Here is a 21,899-nt window from a genome sequence, read left to right as displayed (position 1 = left end):
CCTGTTGTATGATCAGAGGAACCGAGCGAGTTTGGTCTTCTGCGTCCTCGGGCAGACTGGAGAGCTGCAGAGGAAATGTCTTCACGGAATAAGAGTTTCGTCAAGGAGGAGGGAGAGTGAGAAAAAAAAAAAAATCACACTCATACGCGCAGGAGGAAGAGGAAAAAGTTGACAACAAATCCAAAGATATAGGAGTGAGTGAGTGTGTGTGTGTGTGTGTGTGTATGTGTGTGTGTGTGTGTGTAGATGTCCCGGCTCTAACTCTTTGGAAGGAACGGAGGCGGACGGTTGCTTGGTTGTGCTCCTGTCGCTGCTAAAAAGTCTGAGATCGAGATTGAAGCGAGTGGATGGATCCTCCCACTCCTGCATGCATGGCTTCACTTTTTTTTTTCAGTCCTCCCCATTCACCGCCATTGGGATGCTATTGGAGCAGAGTACAGTGCAGTCCAATAACAACACGCACACGCACACGCACCGGCAAGAAGACGAGAGGCAGAGAAATGATATTTAACAGAGGCCTGGCTTGACCCTGACGACAGTGCCATAATAATAACATTATTTTGATTATTATCATTATTTTTTAAATTATCAATAATTACAGCATCAATAATAACAATAGCCTGTTACTAATCTATAACTTAATTTCCAGGTCTATAATTTTACACTTTCTGGCAGTTTGACACATTATTTGGAAACAATATGATAACTTATAAATATTACAAAGATATACAGAAATAAACCTCTGCTCTCATCATGAATTGCTACATGTCTCTCAGTGAGATAACCCAGTCTACAGATATCCCTCTGTGTGTGTGTGTGTGTGTGTGTGTGTGTGTCTGCAGCACCGCATGCTTTCTTTCCTCTTTGCTCTTTTGTGTATTGTTTCTGGTGGAAGCTGCTTTCCTCCTTTCAGCTGATGCACCTGGCGATCAGCGGTGATAACAGCGGCCTGTCCCGCACCGAGGCCAACCACCGCAGCCCCGGTCTGCAGGCTGCACCTTATTCAGCCCAGGGAAGACAATAACCGCAATAATAATACAGATCACACTTAGAATAATTATAACGGTAATAACAGTAATATAAGGATCGTTTATAGGCTCTGTGCGTGCTTGTTTTGCGGGAGAATAGCAGCTGTAGATCAGATCTTATTATCGGCGGATCAGCAACTGATCAGTCTGATCTGCGGGGACCGAGCCCTCACGTAAATCCACGCGTGTGACAACACCGTTCACCTTTTGAAAGATACATAATTTCAAAAAATCCAAACACACAGTGTATGTGCACCACGGGTTCTGTTCATTGAATTGCAGGAATTATTGGTTCATGTTTGTTTTTGTCAAGTGGCGTGTTAATGTGCGGAGGAATATCGTGCACTGAGGCCGGCCTGTGTGAAATTACAGGGCTGCTAATGGGACCGTGTGTGCGGGTCACACCGCATGAAGAGACCGATTTTTATCTGCTCTTTAAAACAACACAGGAACCAAACAATCAAGGCCCGGGACAGACACACTGAGAAGACTGGACACATGGAGCAGGGCTCAGATACGTGTTTTGTCAGGAGAGGTTAAAGAAATAAATGTGCATGATGGCTTCAGATTTATGGGGAATATTTGTGACGTTTAGGTTCAGAAGTATATTAAATAACGTGCTGCGGAATGAAGAGGTAGACATGCCTGTAGCACATGACTGCACGGAGATGGCTGACGTGGCAGAAACGATTCAATAGCATAATAATAATAATAATAATAATAATAGCATAAAATATAAAAAAAGAAAAATAATAATAGTTTACATCTCAGAAGAGTTATTGCCGTAAACAGAAGATAAGACAGAAATTAAATCCATCCCTTGAATGATGACATGTAAATTGTGTTGACACAATTTTAGCTTTTATACACACAGCATCTATAGCTACCTTCAGTCCTCGTGTGTGCGTGTGCGTGTGTGTGTGTGTGTGTGTGTGTGTGTGTGTGCGTGTTGTTGACGTCCTTTGTGATCAAGGCGATGACCTGTAGCCCAATTTGGAAAACACAGAGCGGGCTGTTGGTGGTGCCCCCTGCCGGTCAGAGGGAGAACAGCAGAAGTTGTTGTGTAAAGATACAGAAGACATTTCACACACAGTCACGTGTTTTTTAGCAATAGGATAAAAACCATCATATACATGGTGAAAAGACATAGAAGCACGTTATGAATGTTGAAATAATTCTATTTTTCGTTAGAGCACATGTGCTTAGTTCAGATGAGTCCATACCTGCCAGTCATGAAGTCGTCCACCTCCGGCTTTCCCTCTTCTCCCCCTCACAGCTCCTCTATCAGCATGGGGTCAATTACCTCCGCCTCGCACTAATATTGGATTATCTCCCCGCTAAGCAGCATTATTATGAGCTGAACACCGTCAATACAGGATAATCAATAAATTCTCAATTCACACACACACATAAAGCCTGTCCACCTTCCCCACCTCCTCCCCATCTCCCCATCCCCCCCACCCCACCCCGGTTCATTCAGCACTTATTGGCCGGGTCACGTGTGTGAACGAGGACATCAAACATTCATTCAATAAATCAATCCGCCAACTTTCTGCCCGCGGTGCTTTTAATGAGGCTCCGCGTGACGAGCCCTCCCTCGGCCGGTATAAGGCTGCAGCAGGTGTGCGCCTCAGACGGAGGTGCACACGGTCCCCAAAGTGAAACAGTGTCAAACTAAGCAGAACTGTTGCATCCATCGGAAAAGGTAAGAGACACCTCCTATAATGCGCCATTACGCACGCACGCACGCACACACACACACACACACACACCGCTGCAGGCTGGATCAGTGTCTGCTGGGGTTTCGATTAGACTTTTCTCAGTCACTGTAATCACTCTGAGAAAGAAGTGATGTGCACCACAGGATGTGAATCAGATTCCCCCCCCCCCCCCCCCCGACTCCATTAATGGTTTCTGAAAGAAGGAAATTATGAGCCTGCACGTGAATAATGCGTAAAAGTTAAAAACCGCCAACAAATTGCGCGCAGTTTTGGTGAAACAAGGTTAAGAGGAAATAACAAAGAAATCGAATCCTGCTAAACTAATTGTCTAGTTTTTATTATGCAATTACCTCCATCTGAATTAATATTTCACTGAGCATTTATGTTGAGGATATTAACGGTTGTCACAGAAAGAAACATAACTAATTCTAAATAAATGAAGAAAACCAGGGTTTAATTGTGACTGCGTTCAGTTTAAATTTAATCTGCACAAACACCTCAATCAATGTAAACCTCTGCTATTGACAAAAGAAAAAAATCTATTTTAATTACATTTACATCCCGCTGTTGAGGGGCCACACTGGGTCCATTTATTTTTCAGCCCAGAGAAGAAATTGCAGCGGTGTCAGGCCTCATGTGCAAACTGCAACCTGATCAATACATCTCAAGAATTAATAACAATAACAATAATAATTATATTAACCCTCAACGTAAGATTTTAACTTAATCAACTGGATTTATGTGGAATATAAGGAACGGTATATCTTTACAGATATATTTATTACAATACTATCAGCATTTTTCCTGAGCTGAAACCTGAGGGTTGCAACTGGCGCCTGAAACAAAGCGCAGCGAGGAAATTCTCAAAAATAAAAGACTTTGTGTAAAAAAAAATGAAACGAGAAGAGAAAGTCAGCAAACAGAAACACAAAGGCTCCCAGACAATACGGGGCCACAGCTGGAAGGATGGATCCCTCACTTTTATATTTCTTTAAGAGTCTAAACTCTCCGTGATTATGTTTAAACAAAAAAGATTTGATGAAAATAATGAAAGTGGTGCTTGTAATAAAACTACTTTCAATTGTACTTGCTGCAAAGTTGCACTCTGGCGCCTTCAGCACAGCAGCAGCAGCAGCAGCAGCAGCAGCAGCAGCAGCAAATGATTTGTGATCCCGGAGAAGACAAAGAACTTAAAAATGGTTTAATGATATTCTTCTTATAGCCCGCGCACGCTCCTCTTCCCCCGGACGTTTCTGTTAAATCTCTGCGGCGGCCGTGGAGGGGTTTCAGGGGGCAGAGCTGCTCCCTCCGCCGCTGACAGTCGTGGATCAACAGTGGAGCTTATTGAAGGTTTGCACGGCAGCTGTTTGCGACGGTAATTCAATCCGTCTTCTGCTGACTCCTAATGTTTTCTTCTACTTTTTATTTTAGCTGCGTTTATACCTTGAGAATGATTATTGTTGCACTCGGATTTCACATCGAGCAAACAGGCGGTGTTCATGCTGCACTAACTAAACCGACTAAGAGATTGCCCAGGGCCCCACACAGGCCTAAACGGGCCCCTGAATACTAAATATAAAAACTCCTTCAGGTTTAAATTATTTATTTGAAGGGACTAATCGGCTCCATCTGATTTTGCAATTCAAAATAAGCATTATTTACAGGGTGCAATGTTATTTGAGCTTATTTAAATTCACAAATGCTCTCATACTAGATAGATATTTTTGTTACCCTTCTTTCACCCTCACATATCTGTGTTTTTATTCTTACCTTATACTGAGCCAGCCAAAAAATATGATACGTCAGGATAATCCCAACTCCCACGGGATTAAGCCCAAGTATAATACAGCACTGTCAACCCATGGATGTGTATTTGTTTATGGTATGATTTATTGGATTCAGCTTTTTTTCTCCTTCCAACTGACAAATTTATTGAGTTCCTGAGAGATGGCCTGACAGCGAGCTGACATTCAAGTTTGAAACGTGTCACTGAAAAGTGTTTACCTGCATGGGCAGCATCAAGTTTGTTAACACAGGGAGCAGGAGCCCCATTAACAGAAGATCTAGTTCTACATTATACACCAAGCACTGAGAGACAACCTAGTATTAATAATGTGAAAACACACAGAAATGGTATTGATATGATTACTGATGTAATTAAAAAAACTATGACCTAGAAATAATTTAAAGAAAATCATTATGTATTTAACTATTTTAAGTTACAGGAAGATAAGTCAAAGCAAGTCCCTACAACAAAGATATTAAGACTTGAATCTAAAATGCATTTCATAAAATAATCTTAAAATGAACTAATGTTTTTAAAGGTGAATATTACCAATGTTACTGAGTAAATAACTAAAAATACCACAATTACAAATGAAAAACATAAACATTACTTTTTTAAATCGCCATCTCCAGTTTGCTAACTCCACCACATTCAACATTTACTTAAAGGCAATCTTCAAGATTGTAAAAAAAATAAGCAATGTTGGACTTTTATAAAAAGAAAAAAATTGAAAATATGATAAAACCCACGTCATCAAACTCTTTGTCAAAAGTAAACTGGCAAAGGTTTAAGGGATTTTTGCAGAATGTATTTAAATGTCTTGCCATGTATGGCGATGAATCACCAGCACATACCATCAATAACCTGATCTTTGGTGTTTGTGAAGGAGCAGCTCATCTCGGGACAGTGATCCATGATGCAGGCTGATTTATCATCTGGCCTCCTGACGCAAACACGCACTAATTCACAGCTGTATGCGGATCCTATGAAAACCAACCATCTGAATTACAGCATCGCCCCCTGCTGGACACAACCAGGCAGTACAACCGGCTCTGCTTTCACCACGGCAAAGCTACTGTCGCCATTTAAAAATATTAAATAAGACTAACATGAATAATGTGAAAGCGGTTTGATGTTAAGTTCTGGATATAAAGCGCATTATTTAACAAAATCGTAATTGATATATTCTTCCAAGTCATATTAATAAAATGTTTTTGTCAAACTTCCATTGAAGTACAAACAATGAGCGTTTTATACTCTACATGACATAAAAATATATATTTTTAAAAGTCTTCTTATCAAATGTATTTAACATATTTGTATCTGTATTATGACAAAAAACGTCATAGAACGAACTTAAAATACTTATACTACTAAAATATAACAATACTACTAAATATTAATGATTAATCCCTCAATAATATTTTTTAACAGAACTAAAACCAGACTACACATATAAACACCTTCTGATATTTATACTACGACATGTATTTTCTATTCATATAAAAAAAGACTTGTCATCCTACAGTCTCATTAAAAAATATGAAACCCTTTAAATACCCATTAGTGATGCATGTTTATTTTACAGTAACATGTCAAAATATGTAACTTCACCACAGTGTGATATAATATTACTTGAATATGTTGTTAATATGTTACATGTTCTTCATTGCAGCATTTTGACTTGCATTTTGCCAGTTTTCTATATTCTTGTTTTTTTCTCATTTGATTTTGTGATATTTGTCAACTTCTAGTTTATGTTGTCTGGTACTGTTCTTGTGATACTATAATAGAAATATACTTTTGGTGAAAACATGTGTACAAGTTGTGTTTTCTTAGAGAAGTACATTGAATGTACGTACATTCAGTCCGAGTTTGTAACAATAAGTGAAAATGATTTTACACATTTGGTTCAATGTTGTGAAGATTGTTTTAAAGCTAAATCAGCATTGGCAACTATGTTTAGAGAATTATATACTTTAAAAGTAAAAAATATGAATTATTGGGCTATTGTATTTACAAACAAAGGCAAAATTATTTTTTCTTTTCTTTATATTTTAAGTTAAACATGTGAAAATTATGCATCTTGAACTATTGTTATTTTTTAAATTAAATTGTTTGTTTTAATTTGATCTTTAACAGAAAAATAAGAAAAATAACATGTTTCCTCTTTTTTTATAACTTGTTAGATCACAAAAACTAAATTGACATATCTGCATTGTGTCACACAATAATGATTAATAAAAGACTCATTTAAAATGTTTTGTAACAGCCTAACGATTTCCCCCCCACCAAAGGATTCTCCTTAAAACACTTTAAAAAGTAGTTGAAAGTTGGATCAAACATGGCAACAGATGATACATTATGAAACCCTGCAATAACAAATGCTTTCTATTCTGTGATGTGGGAATCTCCCTTTCTGTTCTGTTTCACTTCACACACAGGCCACGGCCAAACAAGGCTGCATGTGAGCTGAAGCTGTTCAGACACATGAGGAACGACTTACAGCACGGCCATTTCAAACTAAATTAAACCATGGTCTCATAATGTCTCCATGTGACACACGCCCACATGGATTTGTCCAAATGATAATCACCTAAGAAATCTTAAATCTGCCTCCAACCAGGTCATTGAATATCCCACACAGAGGTGCTGAGTGGAGGAGTTACACTGATATAAAACAATGTTTTGCCCTTTGAGAAAAGCCTTGGCTCTTGTGCGTATGAGCAACTGATATTATATTGTCATGTCACAGTGGGATACATGGCATTTGTTGTTACATGACCGTTTTCATCATCAACTAAAGTGTCACAGCTCAGGCAAGATTTGCAGCCCCTTTCATCAGATGATCATGTTATTCAGTGGATTTGTCTTTGTAAAAATAATGTTTCCTCTGACGAAGAAGTTGGAGCTGCGGGAGGCCAGGAGCATGATTTTAGGATGTGTGCCATTAACAACAAACATAGGCCTTCCCTACCCGCTCCTCATGTGGAATGTATAAATTCTGTCTCTGCAGAATAAATTTCATGGGTTCGCAGACTTTGTGGCTGAAGTAGGGAAAGATATTCTAAATATGTCTACACAGATACTGACTGTGATACAGGGCTGCAGCTAAATGGCTTTGTTTTCATGGCTAGCACATATCTGTAGAATCAGTTGAACCTGGTATCAGCACTAAACCATGAGTTACATGTTCTCCATAAACAATGCACGGGACACGAAAACAAGAAGTGAATCATTGCAAAAGAGAGGCCATGTGCACAAAATCTGGCTTCTGGGGAAATAAAAGAGAAACAAATCAAACATCTGTATGTGTGATTTTGTTCCTTCTCTGCCTCAATCAAACACACGGGATGTGTGTTGTGTGTACTGGATGTGAGTGTGCGTGCACGTGTAGGAGTTTGTCATTAATAGGCTGCACTTCAGAGAAAAAAGGTAGAAATCCTCCAGATGTTTTGCAGCTGGGTGGATCTGGTAGTGAAGATCTAGACAGCATCTGTCACAGGCGAACATTTCTAATCTGTCCTGAACATTAGGCAGAGAGCACTAAAAACCCATCACTGGCCGCATGTGCTGCTCAGTTCACAATGTGCTCGCCACAGGCTCTGCAGCTCGGCCCCCGAGAAGCTTCAAAAACAAATGAGAACAAAAAAAGAAGAAAAGTAATATTCATCGCAGCGGAGAGGCCATGTTAACTTTTCCACACTCGTGTTTTAGAAACTTTTCTCCTTTATGCAGAGACAAACGTTTAGAAATTAAAACAAGGCCTAACCGGCTAAGTGAAGTTATTAGGGCAGAGCGCCTGAGGCTAAAGACGGAGGCTTTGAACTAGAGGTCCAGCAGAGCTTAGTGAGGTCAAGATGTGTCAAACAGCAAGCAGAGCTAACATCACAATGCTCCAGACAAACATGTCTTCAAAGAACTTCAGCTGTGCAAGAATGAAACAGCTATGTATTTACGTTACAGTGAGCAGTGCCATTTACATTTTAGCTTCATAGAAACAACTTTATCACAAGGGTAAAAACCCCTAGTTCAGAAAACAGCCTCTGTAAACAAGATAGATCCGATCACTGAAATCCACTTTCTGTATTCTTATTGTTGTCCTGGCAATTAACTTCCTATCATGTCTCAGCTATAGGGAACTAGCATGTGTTTAGCTTATAGGCTGACGTTGCCTGTGCTTTATGCATCTGTGGGAATCGCTCCAAGCTGACCTTGATGGTCTTGAGATATTTCCCTTCCTGGGTTCATGTGCCTAGTTACCAGTTGGTCAACCTCGTGCCCTGTGAACTGACCCTGTCCTCCCTCTGAGATTTGAAAGGAAAAGAAACCCAATCCTCCGGGGAGCGCTCCGACTAACAAGAAAACTGCTGGCCCGAATCTCTAAGAAGTGCCGTGTTTTCCCACTGGACCACTTTCAGCTTAATAAACATCTTAACTAGCCAGAGGTCCCACGGGAGCTGCTGGGAAATCCTCTGGGCAGCCAGAGCTCAGGAGCTGGCCCTTTATTGCATCCAGGTGGCTGTTAAAAAATGCTGGCCGGTCATAAATGTCCAATAAAATGCAAGTGGCACCTTCAGAGGTGGACAGGGTCAGTGCACCTGTCTGTGGACGAAAGCTCCACTCGCTCCCCCATGTCCGAACAGTTTGATGTGGCACTCATATGTTGTGCGACCACCCTGTCCACAAGGATTATTTAAATGCCCCAAAGTGGGCACAGGCTCCAGGGAACCAAAGATTCAGGCAGCCAAAGACAAATTGCCAAAAGAGAGACACCAAAGACAAATCTGACGTGTTTGTAGTCAATTTGTGTCTCCTTCACTGTGTCTTGCTCTTATAAAGGAGAAGGTTTGGGTCTGGTCTATTTCATCAAGATGCATGAATTATTCTCTAAAATGTTGAAAAACATAAAGAAAATTAAACAAATTCCCAGATCCAGACCACATTCTTCAAACATGTATTGTGATAATCGATCCAGTTATTTCTGCACAATCTCATTTACAATAAAACAAACAAACACACCAACATACAAACGGGACAGGGGTGAAAACATAACCTCCTTGGCGAAGGTAAGGACACATGAAATCAACGAGAAGCAAAACGACTGCAGAGACAACATGACTACTAAAGAGACACAGAAGTCAAAGTCCACTTCCCATTTGTCCGCAATGTCCTCCATAAAACCTTTCACTCTGCTGTATTAATGCACAACTGACTGGCAAATGAAGGGGAATGCTCATCGAAATTCTCATCAATCGCTCCCGTTGTTTACGACTACTTCACACGTATGTGAACAGTGGCAGCCTTCATCTGTCCGGCCTGGTCGCTGTCCAGAGGGAGATTTTAATTGTCCCACAGGTTGAGCAGAGACCTGGATGGTGTACTTTGTCTTTGATCTGACTTGAAAGCAGTTAATTGATTTCTGTGTTACAGGCGGTGTTAGAGGGAAGGGGGTAAAAAAAAAAAAAAAGAGATGCTTGCTGGTCATTTCACAACATGTGCAGGAATATCTAAGAGAGAAAGAGGGAGAGAGGGAGGGAGGGGATGAAGAGAGAGATCACCTCACACCCCACTCCATCCCTGCTCAATTACAATAATTTGACTCACATGGGCTGGCTGTTGTGGCAGAGAGAGAGAGAGAGAGAGAGAGAGAGAGAGAGAGAGAGAGAGAGAGAGAGCCGCTGTGTGGGAGATGGAGTGAGGGGGAGCTGGGGGGGGGGGGATCCCCGTTCTGGGACATCACTCATCTTACCTCTAGCTGAGGTACAGAAAGACAAATTTGATGTGCGGCTCCCCTCAGAGTGCAGCCCGGGGGCTTGTTAATGTGGCGGTACGGAGAAGACCACACGTCTAACCTCCTGAGTCTCAGAGGGGCACTCCAACTTGGGATGACGTCAACGCACAAGGAACCAAGAGACAGTGTTGGAGGTGTGTTTGTAAATAGCAGAGTAGTTTCACAGTCTGTAATTAGTCGAGTTTATAGAAAAATAGCACTTATTTGTTAATTTAAAGCATTTCCTGTTGCTGTTTCTATCTCAGCATGAACTCACATGAAGGAATCACATTTGGAGGCACGATGTCCATGTTTGTTCTTATGCAAACATGAAGTGGACATTAAGTGTGGCTTGTTCGAGTGATTTGCTGCTTCACCTGCCCAACCGTCTGTTCACCAGCTCTGGTCTGGAGCTGCTTTGACAGGCCTTCACTCCTTCACCTCTCTCTGTCTCTGGTCAGCCCAGCTCTGGGGGGAAACGGGGCTGTCAGAGGGAGAGTGGCTGGCTAAGCCCGTCTTAACACAGCACCTCAAACCACCTCATAAATACAGGCTTCCTTTTCTAATTTCCAAGCAGCCCATCCACCTCTGTCTACATGCTTACACACTGCTCCATGTCATGTGCCGGGGTGTGAGTTTAAAAATGACCACGGGACATCTGGTGGACTCGCAGAGGGGTGGGGCTTTGATGTGCTGCTCTGCAGTTCAGCTCAACCCCGGCGGAGCCAAATCCTCGGAGCGATGCAGCAGCGGTGACCGAGGAGCCTGAAGTGGGCCTGGTCAGTTTAGAAGATAGCGAGGGAGTTTAAGACATCCCTCTCGAAACAGATTCACCATATGTGAAAGGCTTAGAGGCAACAGCCCCGAGCTATTCCACCATCGTTTAAACTACTGCAGATCAGAAAAAAACGTTGTATCCATTTTAATTTTAAAATGTGGTCTTTGGAAATCATAATTTTCCACATGATAAAGTGGAGTGAGAGGAAAAGTGAAACCATGTGAGGCAGCTTTTTGATGGGCGATGCTGGGCTGGGCTCACAAAGGAAGTGCAGCTCAGAGTTAAACTGCTCGGTGCCCATCTGGAGAGCTCAGCCACGCTGCTCCAGTCTCCATCAACACAACAGTCCCGACTAATGATCAGTTTCACTCTAAACACTTAGTTCTGACCTGCAGGGCTAATGTCAGACTCAACCTGCCGTCCATCACTGATAACATCTATGCGTCTGACACAGAACGGAATATTGTGAACAGGTGACATTTGCAGGCATGGGGCCACATTACTAATTTGAAAGGATAAGTTCAGATTTTTGCAATTGTCAACACTTCCCGTAGCTTGAGTGGCCCAACAGCCTCCTTATGAAACCACATTTAAATGGATTATTTGGATCTGCACCAAATTGCACACAGTCGTAAATATCAGTCCCCTAAATATGCCTTGTTTTTTCATCAAGATCCATGAATTACTCTGAGAAATCAAGGAGACTGTAATAGCTTCTTCCCCGACCCACACCACATCCTTCCTTCCAAGTTTTGTTTTAATGTGCCAGTAGTTTTTGTGCAATCTTACTTAAAACCAACCAACCAGCAAACAAACAGAAAGAGGTGAAAACATAACCTCCTGGGAGTCTCGTAATACTTCCCTGCTTGTCTGTGGCACTATGTCCCAAAAATGATTTCCTTTCAGCGGCCGGGCACTGTTTAGCACATATTACTGAAACAGTGAATAGTGCATTTGCACGGGTTTATTTTCTGCAGTGGATTAATACTCATTCTGTATTTACAGCAGCAGAAGGTGTAAGTGGGATCAGTTCAAAATAAACGATATTAGTGTTAATGAAGGATGTCACTCATTCAAACAGTGTGTCATCGATGTGCGTGTTGCACGTCTGTGACAAACAGGAATATGAAACAATATTTAAATATGAGGACTATTCTTGTTCGATTCTTCCATTTTAGGCTTTTCATTTATTAATAATAACTAAAGTAAAGAATGTGTAAACTTATCCGAAACCAAATATTATTAAAACGTATCATCTCTAACCCTAATAACCTTTAAATGATCAAAGTAATTGATTGAAGTTTTTGAACATTCTTCTTCCATACATGATTCAATAAAGTAATGGTAGAAAACAGTCTACATATGAATGTGGGTACTTATGGAATACTGTGTGGATGCACTTTAAGCACAGCGGGGAGCAGGGCTGTCGGAGCCTGTCACACTGTGCTCCAGGGCATCACTGACATGAGTGTCACCTTCACGAAGGAGCATGAAAGCTGTTCCCCGTGCAGAGGATTCCTTCAGACCGTCGCTCTGATTTCCGCAGCAGAACAGAGGAGTTAACGCAAACGCTCGTGGAGGGTTGTCATCTGCCGGACGCTTCACTAAACACCTGTGAATATCGAAAGCCATTAGGAATTTTGGTCAAGAAAAAAAAAGAAAAAGAAAAGAATACCTGCACTGTTAGCAGAATCTATAAATTCTCAAAACACAGCAGGAAGAGCGCAATTAACAAGACATTAATACATGAATGAGTTTGTTATACTAATTACACCTGCAGACATGTGCAAATGGATTCTGACAAATTAATTTTGTTGCAAATGAGATGAGAAGTGAGAGGGAAGTGATGTTTTGGTGTCCAAGTGTAAACTCTACCTTTGAATCTAGCAGCAGGATGTTGCAGATAATTTATAATCCTGTGTATAGGATATAAAGTAAATAAAGCTGTGTTGCTAAAAAACTTAAAATTAATAAAGTTTTCCAGCATTTTTTCCCCCTGAAACCAGTTCTGCAAAGGAGCTGAGACTTACTGTTGTTCTAGACTTAAAGATCTGACGTGGGTGGGCACCTGGGGTAAAAGGCTCCTGTGTCTCAAAGCTCTGCTCACTCTTGCTGCACGCTGCTCATGATGAACTTTGTGACAGAAAGATGCTTCTGCTGGAAAATGAACGTCAGAGGGGCGTGTGTGTGTGTGTGTGTGTGTGATGAGGCTGCGTCTCTGCTCCCTGTTGTCGTCTCTGACTGCCACTCACTGTCAGCACGACCCTGTTATTCTGATGAGCAAAGAGTGAGTCACAGTTAACATCCCTTTATCACTTTAACTGTACGGGGATATTAATTATTCTATTTTAAACAATTCTGCTGTGACTTCCTGAGTAAGATAAGACAACACACACACACATTTACCAGAAGCATTTTAAAGACAGATACATTTCTAAAAGTTTAATGTTCAAATTTGTATATTATCAAAAATATTTCAAGAGCAGACATAGAATTCATTAAAATAACAAAAACTTAAAATTTAAAATTTTCTGCTTAAAATTACATTATATACATTTGAAGCAAATCTTGATTTCAAACCTTTCTTGATTTCATTAGTTTGTTATTTTACAAATTATCCATTTTTTTCTTGAGTACTTGTCCAGTCCCTGTGGCTCTGTCACCCTCGGAGGCCTGGGAGGAAAGTTAGAGGGCGATGCTTTGCTCTGTGCTGAAGTTGTAGTAAAACTGAGGAAGACGAAGAAAAAGAGGCTGAACACACAGATGACTGAAAGCACATTGTCCAAAACAGAACAGAGGGCCTACATTGACAAGAAATCGCTGCCATTAAATTCAGGCTCACAAAATTAGTAGCATTATATAACCAATTTAACACATTTATAGCAGCTGAACCGTGGATTCAAACTTATTGGTTTAATGTTATCCACGCTATTGAAAGCCACAAGCATAAAATTGGCCTTACAGCAGAGTGATTAGTGGGTCAACCAGACTGAGGAGATTGAGGAAATATAAAGAAACACTGCCCCCCTCTGGAGTGTCAAAGGCTTCTAACTCTCAGCTTATGTTGCATTTGAAGACGGGAAATCGTATTTAGAAGAATGAATAAATCATTTAAGCTCCTTCATGTTGATGAGATCAAGTCTTGGAAGCCTCAGGCACAGTAGCCTGGAGAGCTCAACACACAGCAACTTAAGGAAACACGTGCAAATTCAGAAAATATCTTCATTCATTTGATAACACATGTGCAGCTAATACAGGCAACACAAACACACTTCAAATACACACACCCAAATACAGAAATGTGCTGCAAGTAGCACAAACGACACTTGAAGACAGTGGCTGCTTTACCTGTGTTATTTGTTTTTCTTACCCCAGGTGGAGGAAGTGCCTGCCTCTAACTGCCCTCTAACCCTGACCAATCAATACTCTTCATGTCAAAACCTAATCCAATCAGAGGTAGGGTAGAGGCAGGCGTTCTTCCACCTATAGGATGGAAAACGTACTCAGACGGGAAAAGAGGACTTCAATAACAATAACAAATATTACAAAAAGCATGTCCCAGCCAAGTTCATCACTTTTTTGTCTCTGCTTAAATAACTTTTGTTTTCCGCTATGTTTCTGTATTTGCATTCATTAACTTAATTTGCTTGTGTTTTTGCACGCGTTTTCTGATGTTGCAGTATTTTGAGCTCTCTCTGCCTCTGTTCTCAACCCCCGGACATTTAGAATTTCTGGTGCCCGAAATCTGTTTGATATATTTTTAAAAGTTATATTAAGTTCAAAGGAGTTGCTTTTGGTGCGAATCCAGGCCTGTAGGCAACAAAATGACAAATCCACTTGAATAATTGTTTCTTTGTTAATGATTCTGTGCTTCCACCATCAGTTATGTTCACTCAGTCCGTTTTTTAGTCCACCTGCAAATATCTAGCTTCAAGTTATCGAAAATAAAATATCTATATAAATCCCTGAGTTCCACGCATGAAGATATAGAGATGGTAAATTTGGGATAAGGACAACCCTGACTTGAGATAGTGGAAGGAGAAACTGTTGGATCATGCATCCCAGAAAACATTAGCAGTACAAAAACTTTTGATTATTTAATAAAAATCCTATGATTAAAAAATGATAAAAAGAAAGAAAAAGTTCTAGAGCTACTTGTGATTAAATGATTACAATTAAATATTCAAAAATAACAAGCCTCACCTTTGATTAGTTGCTGTTTTTAAATTAAAAACACATTAATATCATGGATTATAGCTCCACTGACTGTACAATGATGTTTTGTGACATTAAGTACTGCTCATTTCAGCAGGTTAGACAGTTGTATTACCACAACAAAACACTAGGTGTTGCTGTATGATCACTGAAATAAGTTTCCGAATCTCCATCAGAGGCCACAGAGCCACAATGGCTGACACTGGGTTCTCCCGATCAAAATACCACCTTCCCCGATTTTCATCTAGTTGAGGCGAAGCTTCAAGTTACCCAAAACCTGTCACATATCACAAGCCTGTTAGTTGTGAAGAAATCCAGTCCCCCACCACACTAAAATTCAGACTCAACATCTGGCACAGTAAATAAATAAGCTAGTGTGTACGTGTACGTGTACGTGTGTGTGTGTGTGTGTGTGTGTGTGTGTGTGTGTGTGTGTGTGGATGATGGATGGGGGAATGGGGTGTTATCAGGGAGAGCATGTATCAATGTCTGCCAGTTTTACACACAGGCTGACAGGACAGTGACACACTAGAACATGGGCGGCAGTCACCCAGACGAGCCGAGCTTCATTTCCTGTCCCTGCTCCACTGCCAAAAATATGTGACATGTTGTCTTCATTAATTCCACCTCCATTTGGAGCTCTCCCTCTCACATACCCCTGTACACCACTGTCCCTCCATCCATTCACGACCACACACACACACACACACACACACACACACACACACACACACACACACACACACACACACACACACACACACACACACACACACACACACACACACACACACACACACACACACACACAGAGAGATAACTCCCTACAAAAACTGAAAACCAATCATACATAGGTGCTAATGAAAATCTTGTCATGTCTGCACACACGCTTCTTTCCACTCTTGCATACTCCCTCTGAAAATCATTAGCCAGCCGCCAACAACAGTTTTCAGCCGAGCAAACTACATAAAGATGTCACTTTAAATCGCTTACTAATTAACACTTAAAAAGACACAAATTAGATATGCGTGGCTAAAAGCAATTATAATATCCGCAAGTTTTGCGAGTCATTTGGGAAATGAAAAGAATGCCTAATTGCTGGAACCAACATCATCCGAGACATGGCTTAAGTGATGCCTGTTAGGAAATGGTCTTATCTACAACTGTGGCTGTGATTACAACAGTTTTCCTCAATTACATGTGCATATGTATAATTCTGGAGAGTGGGTCTCTCTCATGAATCTATATGTATTAATGGACTCAGAAACCAGGCAATTACACTCTGTGCAGGAAGCACCACTAGTTTCTGAAGAGGGGAAAAAAGGCCCACAGTCAAGCATGGACAGTGACCTCTTCTGGACAACAGAGGGAGGAATTCACTTCATTTATAAACCTGAGATCCAGTTTCATTCTAGAAACATCCTTTTATGAACCACAATATTGTGAGTTTTGGGGTTTTTACTTTTTTTCACAAGTCCCTTCAACAGAAGCACAGACACAGAAAACACAATGGACTTTAAATTTAAGGTTCAAGGCTGGCAAAGGAAAACTAGACAAAGAAAAGATGCAGCTCTACAGACATGCATCACTTTATAAAAGAAGAACCTCTGATGTCCAGCGCGTTTGTGAGAAAACTATATTTCCAGCCCTTGTTCTGCAGATATCATCGTGGGATAATAATAAGAGGAGAGAAGTAAAAATAACACAATGGTGAGGGATGTTTCCACTTGGAAACTAATTATCAAGCTAAGCTGTGACTTCATCCTCATCAGCCTGGCCCCGCCATTAATCTTGTGCTGTCGTCCACTTCACTAAATCCTATGTGTTACACTATCTCACATTTACTTCATCAGCTCCAGCGCGACTGTAATTAATGATTTCTCATGCCCTTCCCTTCCCTTCCCCAGCTCAGCTCACCATGTGTCCTCCTGCTAATCACACTCTCTGAGAAGAAAGGCAGGAGGAGAGGGAGCGGGAGAGGAAGGAGGAGGAGAGAAAAAAAAAAAGACAAGAGCATATAGGATGAGCAGCCAGCCTGTCTCCACCCTGGACACACACACACATACAGAGACGCATACACACCATTAATACCTGCGCTGACAATGAGCTTCATTCAGATGACCATATGACAAGATGGCGACTGTGTGATTTGGATAGTATGTGACAGAAGACAGAGGCAGAGTGCAGAACAGACACCCAGTTTGATGAGGGAGTGTTTGCTCTGTAACACATCTCAAACCCAACAGCACCTGTTCTTTTACAGTGGTCTGTCACTTCCTGGCAGTTCTGATACCAAGATACCGTGCTAATGAGAGAGAAGGGGGGTTGTCACTCTCTTTAAAGCATGTGCATGTGCGCGCACACACACACACACACACACACAAACACACGCACTCACACACCCTTTCTTCCCTCTTGCTCTTTCAAACACATGGGCTCTAAAGAAGGAGCAGCACATACTGTAGATGATTTTCTTCCCCCTAATGCCTGCAGGCTACAGTGTTTCATCTGAAATAAAGTCGTGCTTTTATTTGCCTCTACATGATCTCCAAAATATTCACCACTGAAGATGAAGCTGATTGGAAACTTAAAAAGTTAAAACATGGAGAATCTGAGCAGAAAAAAAGAAATCGCCTCGAGATCCGCGGCGCTTCGCGAGTTGCTCGATTGAGCTGTTGCACAGAAGAATTGGGGGATAAAAGTCAAGTGTTTTGGAACAGGAGATGAAGCTTTTAAGAGAGAATGGCTGCCTAGTCTGGCCATGCTTTTATTCAATTGGGGCTTAGTGGAGCCAACAGGGCCTCGCTGTCTCAGACACTTAATTACAACCCCAAGACCGTTTGCTTTGCATTCTGGGCCAGCGGCGTCAGCGGCAGCCGAGCGTTGCAGCCTCTACTCACTTCCTCCTCGATCTCTGCCAGGGATTTGATCGTAATGCCCATTAAATTGACTTGCTGTATCTGAAATCAAAAGCAGGGAGAGGAGGAAGAAGGAGGAGGAAAAAAAACACACACAAGAAACATGGCGGTTAGGCTCATGGCTAAGTAAGCATGCTTAAAATCTTTAATCCTCTCCCTCTCTATGTCAGTACAAACGGGGCTATAGTGACAACCGCCGCCAGCCAGCCAAATGGACTGCATTGAGCCAGCTCTGCCTGACTGCATGCATTCATCACTCAGTCTGAAGGAAAGGAGAGGAGAGCAGAGGAGAGGAGAGCAGAGCAGAGAGGAAGAGAGGAATGGAAAGGAAAGGTACGGAAAGATAATGAAAGGAAAAGAGAGGAATGGAGAGGGATGGAAAGGAAAGGAGAGAAAGGAAAAGTCAAGAAAGGAAAAGAGGAAAATAGAGAAAAGGTAAAGAAAGGAAAGGAGAGCAGAGGAATGGAAAGGGGAAATAAGAGAAAGGAAAGGAAGGGGAAAGAAAGTAATGGAGAGGAGAGGAAAGGAAAGGAAAAGAGAGGAAAGTAGAGAAAAGGAAAGGGAGTGACAGTAATGAAAGGAGAGAAGAGGAGAGAAAGAGAGAGGGGAGAAATGGGAAAGAATGCAGAGGTAAGAAGAGAAGGGGAAGGAAAGGAAAGGACAGGAAAGGGAAAGAAAGGAAAAGAAAGAAATGGAGAGGAGAGGAGAGGAGAGAAGAGAAGCGGAAAGGAAATGAGAGAAAGGAAAGGAAAAGAGAGGCAAGTAGAGAAAATGAAAATGAATAAATGGAATGGATAGGAGAGGAGAGAAAGAGGGAGGACAGAAATGGTAAGGAAAGAAGAGAAGAGAAAGGAGAGGGAAGGAGATAAAGTGAAGGAAAGGAAAAGACAAAAGAAAAGAGGAAAGTAGAGAAAAGGAAAGGAAAAGAGAGGAATGAAAGGCGTGGCAGCAGGACAAGTAACCATTATCCTTCTCATATTAAAAACCTAATTATGCATCTGTCACTTGTTCCTCAAAGATATATTTTTTTACCTTTTCGGGGTTGTCATAAAACTTCTCAGAGATCACAAAGGGCACATCATCCAGAGCTGCAAAGACGAGAGGAAACACAAGTTTAATTTGGACTTTTAAACAATAAAAGAAGCACCCGGAGTATTTCCACAAGAGTAAATGTGGGATTATAAAACAGCAAAGCTATCAGCATCCCCTGTCACCCCCTCCGCTCAGACGTCTCCCCTCCTTCCGTCTATGGAGAGAAGATGAAAGGTTTTTTTTTTCTATTCTCCGCTTTATTTGAGCACCTCCACTCTCTCCTCCAAACCCAGCCCTTTCCCAACCCTCTTCCAGTTTAATTACTCTTGATTATTCCCGATTCCGTCTTGTCTGGGAGATGTTCACCTCCGAAACAAAGACACACTCGCACCAGGCACAGAAAAGTGGAAAGAAGAGAGACAAAACATTCACCAGATATCAAATTTGCATGAAAATAAGCCACACTGTTCAACCGGCAAAAAGCGGATTGAAATGAGGACTTGCCAAGAGCGTGGTGGTATAATTAGCATTTGACCAAACAAACGAGCTTCAACAGAGCTATAATTAAGCAGGCCTGTAATTAAGTGTATGCCCTTTATCATAATGATCGTGGTTAAAATGGTGTGATGGCTGCCAGTTGATTATTAATGGTGTAACCCTGTACTGCATGCATCCTGCACTGGAATCAAGGTGTCATGACTGTCAGGCTAGAGAGCAGCCCTTTGTTTATAAAATACATTAGGGTCCAAATTAACACAGGGTGACAGGGGACACAAAGCCCCTCGTTTCCAGGCTGAAGGGAAAGCTGCAGCTGTTCGGCTTCATTATAAAACTCCCAAATCGGGAAGCACAAAACTTCTGCAGCCGCCGGCTTCGTCGGGAGCCCAGAGAGCCCAAGAGCTTCCAACTGGTGTTCTTTAACCCACAGTCCATCAGAGCTGGCACAGGAAAAGGAACTCATAAATGTAAGCCTAGGCTGCTCAGGAGTCATTGCTTTGGAGCTGACACTCCTTTTGGTCTTTTCCCGTTCACAGCAATATTTTTAAGTATGAAATTCTAAAATATCCTTCACTTTGACACTTATGTGACTTTGCTTTCCTCTCTCGGTTATTGCCCAGATCCCCGGTTTGGCACTTTCCACACCACTGTAGTACAATGAGAGCTTTGTAATCAAAGCATGACCTTCACCCTCACGGCCACAAGAAAGCTTATTTAGTTTCTTGGCTTCCAGTCGTCTCTGAGTAAAAGTGCAGCAATAACAGGAGTCCACATTGGTCCATGGTGCTTTGAACTAAATGAAATCAGCATGCAAACATCCTCACAATAACAATGCAGTAACCATGCTACCAGGATGATGTTAACAGATTAAATGTTAACCATGTTCACCATGTTTGCTGATAATAGGCGCTAAAACTAGCTGAAGGCGGAAGTAGTCGTAAGTAGTTGTGGTCGTAATTTAATCTTGTGAACAAACCTTACCTTGGGGCAGCTACAGCTCTCCCATTATGAGTGCCCATGTGTCCTTGGGCAAGACACTGAACCTCAAATTGCCCCCGGCGGCTGTGCCGGCAGTGTATGATAGATGCATAATAAAGATATTGCTGCTTATAGATGCATTTTATTAAAGTGTGTGTGAATTGAAAAGTGCTTTAAGTGGTCATCACGACCAGAAAAGATCTATATAAGCACAGACCATTTACCGTTCACCATTTACCTCATGACTAATTTGACTAATGATGGCGCTATATGAAAATCTAGGGATCACCAAAGTAATTGATGTTCAGTTCATGACATGAGTGTTTGGAATCCACCCGATAGTTGAGATGTACAGTATCTATCTAATAAATCCAGAAATCTCTATGTGGAAAGTATATCTCATATTATCGGCTTCACACCTGGTATATGCATTGTGATGGGCGATGTGGACACACGATACATTCAATATTAATACACTTTGAATAAACAGGCGACCAGTGCTCTGTAGCAGCGGTGGTTGGGACTCAGAAATGTAAGTGACATCAATCAGAACAAGAGTGCGCTAACAACAATATCAAAGACAACTGATTCTCCAGTTCGGGGTTTTGTGTACTATGTTGAGCTTCATTGAACTTTGAATGAGCAGGTGAACAGCTCTTTGTGCAGCAGCTTCAGGGTTCTGTTGACTGAGTCCAGCAGCCGGTCTTTGCTTGCAGGCAGGTTTAGAATGGATATTGAACTACTCACTCAAAACCCCAAATGTCAACCTCATGGTGGAAAAAAAAAGTCAGATGATCACCAAAGTCATCAGGACTCATCATCTGGGAACCCAGGATGTCTGCACCAGCTGAAATATTTAATTCACCCAAAAGCTGTTCTGTGACACCAACATCCCTGTAGCAGCTTTGGATGAGTAGGTATTTAGAGCAGCAAGGAAGCCAGGCTGACCAGCTAAGCACAATGGCTTGTTGTAGTCATAAAAACAAGTGAATAAACATACACTGCTGTGTCGCTGGGAGTACCGACTCCAAGAAGCGGTCGGCAGGGAGAATACGGTTTAATCTACAGCCAGCCACGAGGAACTGAGATTGTAGCTGCTGATGGATCTGCGTGGCACGGACAGATGAATGCACAAGAGCTGAAGGCCAGAGAGTTTCTTTATTGCTCACGGA

General features: G+C 41.6%; 2 protein-coding genes across 7 annotated transcripts in view; both read right to left on the bottom strand.

Annotated features, from left to right (window-relative positions):
* lmx1bb (LIM homeobox transcription factor 1, beta b) overlaps positions 1-484 on the bottom strand; it is a 46,008-nt gene extending 45,524 nt beyond the window's left edge. The window contains exon 1 of the mRNA XM_034596624.1: positions 2-484. The gene's annotated coding sequence lies outside the window, so the exon portion shown is untranslated. The remainder of the gene's footprint in view (position 1) is intronic.
* A 13,031-nt stretch (positions 485-13,515) lies between these two features.
* LOC117768275 (multivesicular body subunit 12B-like) overlaps positions 13,516-21,899 on the bottom strand; it is a 37,431-nt gene continuing 29,047 nt past the window's right edge. For 4 of the 6 annotated variants that reach the window (XM_034596501.1, XM_034596499.1, XM_034596498.1 and 1 more), the window contains exons 8-10: positions 19,252-19,307; positions 18,202-18,261; positions 13,516-13,813 (exon numbers count right to left, since the gene is read on the bottom strand). In XM_034596501.1, the coding sequence (XP_034452392.1) occupies positions 13,772-13,813; positions 18,202-18,261; positions 19,252-19,307 (158 nt within the window). In that variant the 3' untranslated portion in view covers positions 13,516-13,771. The remainder of the gene's footprint in view (positions 13,814-18,201; positions 18,262-19,251; positions 19,308-21,899) is intronic. The other 2 variants (XM_034596504.1, XM_034596503.1) reach the window with 1 other exon arrangement.

The sequence above is a fragment of the Hippoglossus hippoglossus genome, chromosome 9 (assembly GCF_009819705.1).
Source record: "Hippoglossus hippoglossus isolate fHipHip1 chromosome 9, fHipHip1.pri, whole genome shotgun sequence".
Lineage (NCBI taxonomy): Eukaryota > Metazoa > Chordata > Actinopteri > Pleuronectiformes > Pleuronectidae > Hippoglossus > Hippoglossus hippoglossus.
The sequence above is the reverse complement of the archived record's forward strand: the minus strand, read 5'-3'. Positions and strand labels throughout refer to the sequence as shown.